The sequence below is a fragment of the Acinonyx jubatus genome, chromosome B1, assembly GCF_027475565.1.
Source record: "Acinonyx jubatus isolate Ajub_Pintada_27869175 chromosome B1, VMU_Ajub_asm_v1.0, whole genome shotgun sequence".
Classification (NCBI taxonomy): Eukaryota; Metazoa; Chordata; class Mammalia; order Carnivora; family Felidae; genus Acinonyx; species Acinonyx jubatus.
The window spans coordinates 102,789,041-102,801,123 of NC_069382.1; the positions used below are offsets into that span (position 1 = coordinate 102,789,041).

At 38.8% G+C, this 12,083-nt stretch overlaps 1 protein-coding gene across 4 annotated transcripts in view; it reads left to right on the forward strand.

The window, feature by feature from the left end:
• SEC24D (SEC24 homolog D, COPII coat complex component) overlaps positions 1-12,083 on the forward strand; it is a 104,956-nt gene that overhangs the window by 26,731 nt on the left and 66,142 nt on the right. For all 4 annotated transcript variants that reach the window (XM_027063521.2, XM_027063515.2, XM_027063522.2 and 1 more), the window contains exons 7-8: positions 3,200-3,311; positions 9,389-9,516. In XM_027063521.2, the coding sequence (XP_026919322.1) occupies positions 3,200-3,311; positions 9,389-9,516 (240 nt within the window). The remainder of the gene's footprint in view (positions 1-3,199; positions 3,312-9,388; positions 9,517-12,083) is intronic.

The following is a 12,083-nucleotide window of genomic DNA, read 5'->3' on the forward strand; positions in this document are numbered from 1 at the left end:
AAGCCACTATCATCTTTCCATATCAATTATTATAACTCATCTCCCTGATCTTCCAGCCTGCACACAGCATCCAGGTTTATCCATTCAGATTTTGAATCAGATCATGCTGTGACTCAGAACAAAACTCTCCAGTACTCCTCCAGTTAAAAACCAAAGTTCTTACAATGACCCGAGAGACCCTACATTATTTGCCACCTCTGACTCCCTCATGCCTCTCATCACACACACACACACACACACACACACACCCCACCCCTCTGACTTGGTCTCTTACCCCTCTTCTCCATCACTTTGCTTCAACCACACCAGCCTCCTTATTATTCCTTAAGCATACCAAGTGTACTCCTGCCTCAAGATCTTTGCACTTGATATTTCCTCTGCCTAGATATATACAGGACATGGCTCATTTCCTCATTTCCTTCCTGTCCTCATTACTCATCACCAGTGTCCCTTATACTGTTGTACATATCACTCCATATCCACAGTACTTATTATTACTTGACATAGATCCATCTTATTTATATATTTATTTATTGTCTGTCTTCCATACAGTGTTAGTTCCCTGAGGTCAAGAATTTGGTTTTGTTCTCTACTGTGTCTCCAACAGCTAGAACACAGGCTGGTACATAGTATATACATTCATACAGTTGTTGAATGAATGAATGAATGAGTGTTAACAACAAAAGCAATAATAACCAGTAGTGCTGTGATTCATCTGAGACCCTTAAAATATATACATACAGGTCAGTCCAGTGTAATTTTTATCATTAAGGTAATGAAATAACAATATCAGATAGAGCCTGTTTATTTTCCTATTCCCAAAGTTACCTGCTTCAACTGACTAAATAATCTCTTCCTCCTGGAAAGAAAATGTAAAATCATGTTTACTAAATTCCTGTTACATGCTAGTCCTGAGCTAAGTGCTCACTCTAATCCTTTTGGGTAGTGCTATTATCCACCTTTTGAGAGTGAGATCACTGGTATCACCATTGAAACTCTTCCTCACTCCCTTTCTGTATCTGCAGGAGGATCACTGAGAAGTGGGGCTCTTCCTATTCCCCTCTTTCTCACCACCCTGAAGCTTACATAATTCTGCTTTGAGCAACCTGCCTTAAGTGTGCACACATCTCCTACCTGGCTTCTCCCTTATTGTTCATTTATCTCAAGAGAACCACTCTTTTTTTCTTTCCCAATTCTGTGATCCCAGAATACTCTATTCATAGAAGATAAGTATAAAAGTAACTCTAGTGGCAGATCTTCTGAAGGAAAAGAAATCTATACATTTTGAGTTATCTTTGACATTATCAAAAGTCACTGTCATCAAATCAAAATCCTTTAAGTACCAAGTCATAGTAAAATATCTCTATTGAAATTTCCAGGCCTGTTTTTCGAGAACGTGCATTTGAGGTAAAATTAAAAACCTATAGTATATTTTTAAAAATTACTAGAAGTGGTTTTTAAAAAAATTTTTTTTTAATGTTTATTTTTGAAGGAGAGAGAGAGAGAGACAGCATGAGCAGGAGAAGGTCAGAGAGAGATGAAGACACAGAATCCAAAGCAGGCTTCAGGCTCTGAGCTGTCAGCACAAAGTCTGACACAGGGCTCAAACTCACAAACTGTGAGATCATGACCTGAGCCAAAGTCAGATGCCTAACCAACTTAGCCACCTAGACACCCTCAAAATTACTAGAAGTGTTTTAATATTTCTTACTCCCTTTATAATATTCTAGCCAAGATGTGAATTAGTTTAGAAATATAATTACCACATATGACATTGTTTCTTTGGAGCCTGTGCTTTATAAGTTGCAGACAACTAATTTAAAAACAAATTTTTTTTGGAAATATAGTCTATTTTAAGGTTGGAAACTGTTCAATATGTAGATTATTATGCCTTTTAATTTGCTTTCATATTTGACACTTCATTGGTTGAAGTGATTACCATAAATTTTGATTATATAAAAAGTACTCCAATTTTGAAGGAACCGGGTTAACCTTAGGGTGGAAATATAGGATGTAATAGTGTTTTGATTTTTCTGTTGCTTCTTGTCTCTGTCCATGGTAGCTTTTGGTCTCTTCTTATGGTAGTTCTGTTTGGAGCATATTCTTTCTATATCATTAATAAGAACTCAAATCCTGTGAAATTAGAAAAACAGAAATGTGTGGATTTAAGGCAGTTTAAATTTATTTTTGATATGCCATAAAACCAATGATATCAGTGCCAGCTAGGGCCTGGATTGGATGAGATGGGAGGGGAAAATGGAGAAGGTAACATTTCAGAGTTTGGGGAAGACAATTTTCATATTAATAGTTTCTTTAGGAATATTAAAAACTATATATCCTCCAAAGCTGTGTAGTACAGTCTGGGCACTTGTCACATTTTTCTGTTTTTTCCCTCTTTACTTTTTAACCCCTTGTCTCTTGTCAGAAAAGAAGTGAGGGCAGGGAGAAGATAAAGAGGTAGAGGAAGGTAATTATTAGGATGCCTTCTTGTTTTCTTCTTAACTCCAATTACTAGATTTTGCTTATTATTTTCATCCCTAGACAACTACAACAGAAAGACAAATTTTTATCTCTACATTATTCATCAATATTTATTTTAGAGACATGTGTCCAAATTAGATGACAAAACCTAAGGACTTTCGTGTCTTCTCGTATCTGTACAATAGGCAACTTCCATGTGGAAACACTATGTTGTTCGTTTTTTACAGTCTCAAGGTGGGGGTGGAAGAACTTGAATGGTAAATTGAGGATCAAGAGGAACTTAAAGTAAAAAGGTGTTTTAGGTTATATTGTAAATCATTTATTCTGCATTTAATGATTTTAGCCTTGTATATTTTCCTTTAACTACAAAAGTTATTTTCTTTATAAACTATTTTCAATTTCTTTTTGTACCAGAATATATATATTTATATATATTAATGCTTATCTAAGGTCCCAGTGACCAAATTGAGTAAAAGTTCTCTGAAAAGTCAGAGCTCAGAGTATCACAGAACAGAATTTAGCAGCTACTGCTCTAAAATTATGAAAGTAAACAAAGGTGGATCTGAAGGCCTGGTAGGCTCTCAGTGAGAATTTGATCTGAACTGAACTGAAAGGATTTAGAAAATACTTATTTGTATGTGTGTGACTAATGGAAAGGAGGGAGAGAGAGGAAATGTTTGGAAGAGTCTTAACTAACTTGCTCTTGATATCATATCAGATTCAAGTGATCGAGAATGACAGAGCCACCAGAGGAGGACAAGTTTATGCCACCAATACCAGAGGCCAAGTCCCTCCCCTGGTCACTACAGATTGTGTGATACAAGACCAAGGTATTTATTTTCAAAAATGTTTTTCATTGAGGTTTAAAAATTTTTCACCGTTAAAAAAAAAGTTTTTAGCGTTTATTTATTTTTTGAGAGACAGAAACAGAGCATGAGCTGGGGAGGGGCAGAGAGAGGAGGAGACCCAGAATCTGAAGCAGGCTTCAGGCTCTGAGCTGTCAGCACAGAGCCCCATGCGGGGCTCAAGCTCACTGACCATGAGATCTTGACCTGAGCCAAAGTTGGATGCTCAACCAACTGAGCCAGCCAGGCACCCCAAAAGTTTTCACCATTTTAAAAAAGTGGATGTGGGGCTCGAACTCACTGACCATGAGACTGTGACCTGAGCCGAAGCCAGACGTTCAACCGATTGAGCCAGCCAGGCGCCCCAAAATTTTTCACCATTTTAAAAAAGCAGATACACTGACACCCTGCAGTAATCCTATCATTGACAGGGAACCTCTTTATAGCTGATAATGGGGACCAATTTTGCCATCAATTGCTCAAGTTCTGAGAATGTATTATCAACTTAATTCTATTTTCTGCTTATAGAAGTCTAAAGAGTGTCTGGTGAGATACAGTTCAATGTACTAATTTAAGAATATTATTTTAAGTTATGAGCTCAAAGTAGTACATACTGTACTTTGGCTTAATTTGTTTACTACCTTAGAAACATGGCAAAGATAGCATGAGTAGAGCAGTAGGGGATTGAACATGAGAAATCAGCATACCTGATTCTAGCCCCAGTGATATTTTTTTTTTTCATTAGGTTCTTTAACATGGGTGCTCTGTTTTTCCAATTTTGAATTGGAATGAGTAAAGGCTGAGCTCTATCCCTACCTAGATGTCCTCTGTGTGTGCCGCCAGTTTAATGTATCTGCCCTTGTACAGGTTTGTTCTTTCCAGGAATATATTATTTTTCTACCGCTTGTGGCAAGTTAAAACACAGCCTGATGACATCATTATTTATGTATTTCCAGAACGTGTTTTTATCATCCTACACTCAAACTCTATACCCGTTAAACAATAACTCCCCGTTCCTACATTCCCTGCAGCCCCTGGTCTCCTTTATTTTATTTACTGTCTCTATGAGTTTGCCTCTTCTAGGTACCTCGTGTAAGTGGAATCATACAATGCTTATCCTTTTGTGTCTGGCTAATTTCACTTGGCATAATATTTTCAAGGTTCATCCATGGTATAGAATGTATCAGAATTACATTCTTTTTTAAGGCTGAATAATATTCACTTTTATGTAAATACATTATGTTTATCCATCCATCTGTTGTTGGACATTTTGCTATTGTGAATAGCCATAGCAGCCATATGTCTGCTGTGAACATTGGTGTACATGTATGTGTTTGAGTCCCTGTTTTCAATTATTTGGGGTGTATCTCGAGACATGGAATTGAGATCATACAGACATAAGGAAGATGTAAGGAAGAGTACGAGGAAGGCTAGGAAGAGAAGGAAGGACTGGTGAGGTGGCAAGGTGCAGGTCTTCATCATGTCTCTTGTAGCCCTGCCCACGGTGGGGAGACACAGCTGCCTGCCTTGGAGCCCTGAAGTTGGTCCCAGCCACACCCCTTTGCTGTGACGACCCTTTGTCCAGCCTGGTTTATTAGCCGATACTTACTAGTGCATTTTTCAGGATAGAGCCCAAATCTCAGACATGTGCAGAAAGTCACAGACACACGTAGGATATAGAGGCAGAAGGAACCTTGGCCTCCATTTGCTCAGCTCTTCCACTTTACAGGTGTGAGGGCACTAAGGGCCAAGGAGCTTAAGCGACTTGCCAAAACTCCACAACTATTTAGGAGTGGCACCTATAAAGAAAAGCATCTACTTAAAAAACACTGTTTTCTTTGCCTACAAAAAATGTAGATAATGTTTCTTTGGCTATGGTATCGAATGTAAGACCCAACTTGTCCCTTGATTCTGTGCTTCTGCCTATCCTATGAGACCCTGTTCAGGTACCACATACTTTGTATAGTCACCTCTGATCCACATGGCGGCTCGTTGCCTCCCTGGGCCACTTCTTAATGAATTTGCTCTTCTATGATACTTACTATGCTGTATTACAGTTACCTGTTTTTGTTATCACTCTCTCCTACCAGACTTTGAATTAGCAATAATCGCATCACTGATAAACCTCTTTGGCTACAATACTGCCACTGCACAAAGCTGTCTCCTACCAGACTTTGAAACCAAAGGCTTCATTAGCTCTGTCCCTAAGCCTCTAGCAGGGGGCTTAGCTTCATAAATATTTATTGAATGATTAATCTGTTGAATGTTTTCCAGTCAGATTATCCCATAATGCTCTTTATTAAGCATCTCAAAGAGTTTTGAATCTTAATTACTGAACTTGCAAAATTATCTACTGTAGCCATATCTTTCATGCACCACTTTTGCATACCAATTTATGAAAACAAATGCTCAGTGGCTTTTTTAAAAATTATCTTTGTGCACATTATCTTCCTGAAACAAAAATTTGTTTAGTCCCTGTTAGGAGCTCGTTTGTGTGTATATTGCACTGTGAAGAACTAACCTTTTCAAAGAACAAATACTCAATTTCAATATGTTAGTGGTAATTTTGGCTAGTAAAAATTGAGTACAATGAAAAATTAAAATACACTTTCAAAAATCTTAATTTCACAGTCTGTAAAATCGTGTGATGAGGAAGATCTTCTCTAAGTTGGGTTTTTTTTTTTTTTTTTTTTTTTTTGGTTTGAGTTATGTGAAATGTGTAAAATAATAGGGTTTGGGCTCGATCATATTTACATTTATTGCTAATATTTCTTTTTCTTTTATTACTGCTGCCAAAACTCTTGTTTTACTCCATGTTGGTATTTATCTGGACTCTTAACAGTAATGACCAGCCCACCTGTCTCCAATGTTTTCCTGCCTCCAGAAGCTGCCTGGCTAGTTTAGTTTTTTTTTCAAGTATTACCTTACCTGCACTAAAAAAAAAAAAAAAAAGAAAAGGTCCCATCTTTGCCTGTGGGCAGAAGGATTGATCTTAATTCTTCATCCAGAATTCAAGGCCTTCGTAACCTGGAAGCAACCTACTTGGGATATAGTAAAGAGTTGTGATAGGTTCTAATACCACTTTTGTCATTTACTGACTCCTTAATCTTTGGCAAGTTACTTAACCTCCTCATGCCTTAGTTTTCTCCTCTGTAAAATGGGTATCAATCTCATAGGGCAGTTGTGAGACTAAAATGGTTCACATGTAACCATCCTAGAATGATGCTTAATATACTGGCAATTACTGTCATAATTATGAGTCCCGTTTTGGGCTCTGCTACAGAGGATCTGAGAGACAACAGAAACATGGTACCAACAACAGCTGGATTCAGCCTGCACTCATGTTAATTTGTCATGCACAGTATTTTGTCTTATTTCTATTTGAAGTCATTGCCATTATGTAAAATCAGAATATTTTATGTAAAATCCAGATTTCTAGCTAGTCCTAAAAAGTAAAATTTGGCAATAATAGTTTAAAGCTAAATAGAAGAAACTCAGCTTTCTTATGTCCAACCTTTCACTCATTCCAGGCCCACCTGTGCCACAAAACCTGGCCAGGGAAAGGCTCCCAGCCCTGCCACAGTACCCAGTCAACCATGCAAACTCAGGACCATGTACTTCCCGGCACACTGTACTTGCCAAGTCCTTTCACTTTTCCACTCTCCTGTTTCACACTCCTTCCTGAAACCTGCAACTCCTCCTCTCCCAACCTTTCTTTTACCTGCTCATACGACCTCCTTTGTGAGAGAACTGCACAATCATGAGTACCCTTCCATGAATTTTCACCATCATATCAGCCCCTGCTGAAATGTGCACCTGTGCTCTGCCTTTCTGGTTTTGGCTGAAAAGGAATGATCTGTGCTCCAGTCAGAAGCCAGCCTCTCTTGCTGTGCAGTACTCAAGTATATTGCTGCAATAAGTCTCCCTTCTTTCTTTTATGCCATCAGTATCTCTCTTTTTACACGATTATCCCATTGTGTTACACTCTCCCCTCTTAAATAATAAAAATGTTTTCATGACCTGTTTCCCTTATAGCTACCCTTCTTTTCTTTCCTACCCTACACAACAAAACTTGGAAGGATTATTGCCAATTCCTCTCCTTAAAAGTTAGGAGTCTCTCAAGCTCACTATAGTCAGGTTTCCCACCCTACCCTCATTCTGCCAAAACTCTCTTCTGGATCTCTAGCAACTTCCATGTTGTTAAATCCAGTGGTCTTTTTTTTTTTTTTTTAAGTTTATATTTAAATTCCAGTTAGTTAACATACAGTGTTATATTAGTTTCAGGTGTACAATATAGTGATTCAACAATTCTATGGGTTACTTAGTGCTCACCACAACGAGTGCCCTCCTTGAATGCCCATCACCTATTTCACCCATCCCCACAACTACCTCCCCTCTGGTAACCATCAGCTTGTTCTCTGTAGTTAAGAGTCTGTTTCTTGGTTTTCCTCTTTCTCTTTTTTTTTCCCCTTTGCTCATTTGTTTTGTTTCTTAAATTCCACATTTGGGGGGGCTCCTGGGTGGCTCAGTTGGTTGAGCATCTGACTTCGGCTCAAGTCATGATCTTGCATTCATGGGTCTGAGCCCCACGTCGGGCTCTGTGCTGACAGCTCAGAGCCTGGAGCCTGCTTCAGATTATGTGTCTCCCTCTCTCCCTGCCCCTCCCCTGTTTGCACCCTATCTCTCTCTGCCTCAAAAGTAAATAAACATTAAAAAAAATTCCACATTTGGGTGAAATCATATGGTATTTGTCTTTCTCTTTCTGACTTATTTCGCTTGGCATAATACTCTGTAGCTCCATCCACGTCATTTCAAATGACAAGTAAATCCAGTGGTTTTATTGATCCAGCAGCACCACCATGAACAGATAATCATGCTTTTCCTTGATGTACTTTCTTCACCTCTGGGACACCAGATAGTCCTTGTTTTTATCCTTCTCAATCCTTTAACTGGTTTCTCCTTTTTCTCTGGCTTCTTTATGTTAGAGGACCCAGGGCTTAGTTCTTGGCCATCCTCTCTTCTCTGGCCACACTTATTCCCTTCGTGGTTTAACCTAGTTTCATGGCTTCAAATACCATCTATATGCTGAAAACTCCCAAGTGTATATCTTCATCCCAGTGCCCAGACTCACATATCTAGTTGTTTACTCAGCTTCACTGTGGGATTGCTTAATAGAGTTTCCAAAGTGGACATGTCCAAAGCCAGATCCCTGATCTCCGCCTACATACCCATTAGCACACTCCTTCCCTTCCTGCTTTTCTTCTGTCAGTTGGTGCAACTTCATGCTTCTGGTTCCTCAACCCAAAAACTTTGGACTCATTCCTGATCTCTTTCTATCTCACCTCCCATCTTCACACACACCTTAGACATCACTCCTATCAACAATCAGTGGACTTTTAAAATGTGTGCAGATTCTGGCCATTTGTTAGTACCTCTACTGCTATCAGGCTGGTCCCTACCACCACCATTCCACCACCAGTCCTGTACAAATTTTGTTACTTCTCTGAACTCCTTAACAGCTGCTGTGCCCAACACATGCTCCATGCCGGCCACACAGGCCTCCCTGATACTCGTCTTCCATCAGGCCAGACAAGCCCTGCCCCCAGGCACCTCCTTGGGTAAATCCCTTGCTTCCTTGGAGTCTTTACTCAAATGTTACCTTTTAAATAAGGCCTACTCTATAACTACTTAAAGTTGCAATCTGCCTCCCGCCAAAGTTCACCTTAACCAGATATGCTTTTTTCATAGCATTTATCATTTTCTAATGACCTATGTAATTTACTCATTTACTAGGTTTTATAGTTATTGTCTGTATCTTCTGTAAGAACATAAGCTCTACAAGGAAGCAATTAGACAATGTCTAAAACTTAGTAGACATTCAATAAATATAAATATGAGCATAGGTTGTAGAATTGCATAATACTACTTATTTTTAGAAATCATGAAGAAAGTTATATAAATAAGGCAATGTGTTATCTAGAATTACCTTGATAATATTTAAACATTATAGGGCAGATTTTTTTTCTCTGCAAATTTTAAGTGTGTTCCTTTGACCTTTTCAGGCAATGCTAGTCCTCGATACATTCGTTGCACAACTTACTGTTTCCCATGCACGTCAGATATGGCCAAGCAAGCTCAGATTCCATTAGCTGCTGTCATCAAACCTTTTGCCACAGTTCCTTCAAATGAGGTAAGAATGATGAAAATAGTAATTCGAGGAACGCCTGGCTGGCTCAGTTGGTGGAACATGCGACTCTTGATCCTGGGATTGTGAGTTCAAGCCCCATGTTGGGTGTAGAGATTCCTTAAAATAAAATCTTAAAAAAAAAAAAGCAATTCAACAATTTACCAATTCAAAATCCTTCTTTCATCATTGTTTTTTTATTCTGTATTATAAACAGAAAATTGGAGAATATTTATATAGTGCAAAAATATCTAAATAGATGAATATTCAATAGAATAACTATTCAATTCACTAAGGAAGACAAAAATCTGATAAGCTATCTTTTTTGGCAACCTGTGTACCAAATACTAATGGACTGGATCACTTGTGGCTCTGTTGTAACAATGTGAATACTCAGAAAATATGGAATGTCATATACTCAGACCTCTCATGTGGCCCTTATACCCTAGTTCGAAGCCCCGGCATCTAGGTGTTCTGGTGAAGGAAGTTAACAGAGCCCAAGGTTCATGGTCTTATTAAGCTGCTTTAATAGTCATGGGGCCAAGCTGTTCATAAACTCCTGCTTAAAAAGTCGGTATGGTTAGAAAGCGTATGTCTTGAGTTGGAAAGATGTACCCAATATATAATTCATTTGGGTGTTTATTTTAAATTTCTGATGTTAGGATGGAGTTAATGGATGTTGTGATTAAAACATCCCCCCACACTGCTGTGATTCCTTCTTTTCATGTCCTGAATGGTGGATACCCACATATACACAGAGACATAAGGTACTATAGTAGAGCTAGTAAAATAGGTTAGGAAAAGCTTTAATTCTGGCTGGAGCTTTGGCCATAACCCTATTGCACTAGTCCAGTCAGCTACATTGAACCCTGGATTCCTTTTGCTGCACCCAGATTCTCTTCCCAACTGAACCCTCAGCTTCCCTTTAATGGTTCTTTGAGCTTGGCTGATCTAGTGAACACCTAACAGCATCTGAGCAAAAGGCAGACCATCTGCACAGGAGAACAGATTTGTCCCCTTTCGTGGTCTGGCCGTGCCAGCTGCTATGGGCAGCATGGTGGCATGGGGAAGGGGAAGAGGGGTCTGCTTTACATCACCTCAGGGATGGAGGAAACGGGAGAGAGAATGCGTCCGTGTGGACACTGGCTTTCATGCCCTTTGAGATGTCCACTCATTCTCCTTGTAGTATGGCAGAATGCTGCCCTCTCTTTGGGAGTGGAGTGAACTGGCTTAGAGCGGAGCATAGAAGGGGCTATTCCTGGAAGCCAATATTACATGCATTATGGTCTCATATTTGTAAATCAAGAAGTACATTCAGTATTTACTATACTTATTTTAAGTGTGGTCTCTTATATGATGGACCCAGAAATTTAATATAATGTCTATAAAGTCCTCTTTGAATCCCTATGCTTAATAAGGATAAGGTAGACCAATATGTAATGGCAAAGAGATCCATGTGTAAATATGATATGTGTTTCAAATAATAGCTAGAAATAATTTTTTAGCTATTTTCACATTTCATTATGAAAATTTTCAAGCGTACAGAAAATTTGAAAGAATTTTATGGTGAACACCTATATATATCTGCCACCTAGATTCCACCATTAATATTTAACTATTCTTGGCTTTGTCACGTTTTGAGTCATCTGTCCATCAATCCGCCTTTTTTAAATGCATTTCAGAGTAAATTGCAGACATTAATTAGTACACTTCCCCCTAAATACTCCAGCATTCATGGCATTAATGAGAGTTCAATATTTTCTTACAGATTGTTTTTCCTTTTGAGGTAAAATTGATTTACAGTAAAATGCACATATCTTAAATACGATTCACTGAATTTTGACAAATGGATATATCTGTGCAACTCAAACCCCTCTGAAGATGAAAAACATTACTGTCATTCTTAGAAGTGTCTCCTGCCCCTTCCACCAGCCTCCCCTAACAACCTTTCTTCCTTGGCAACCATCGTTCTGATTTTTTTTCCACCATAGATTTGTTTTGCCTCTTCTAGGTGCTCATGTAAACAGACTTCTAGGGTATGCACTCTTCTGTGTTAGGCTTCTGCCAGCAGCTTAATGTTTAGAGCACCATAAACATGCTATTGCCTGTATTAGTAATGTGTTCTTTTTTTTAGTGCTGAATAGTATTTTACTGTATGGGCATACCAGTTTGTTTAGCTAGTCTTTTATGATGAACATCTGGGCTGTTTCCAGTGTCTGGCTGTTGTGAGTGAAAATTCCATGAATATTCTCGTACAAGTCTTTCTGTGGACATATAGTCATTTCTCTTGGATTAATACCTATAAGTAGTTTGCTGGCTCATGAGGTACATGTTTATTTAATTTTATAAGAAACTGCCAGGGGCACCTGGGTGGCTCAGTCAGTTGAGCATCTGACTCTTGGTTTCAGCTCAGGTCATGATCTCACAGTTTGTGAGTTCAGTCCCCAAGTCAGGCTCCACACTGACGGCACGGAGCCTGCTTGGGATTCTCTCTCCCTCTCTCTTTGCTCCTCCCTTGTGCATTCTCTCTGTCTCTCTCTCTCAAAATAAATAAATAAACTTAAAAAAAAGAA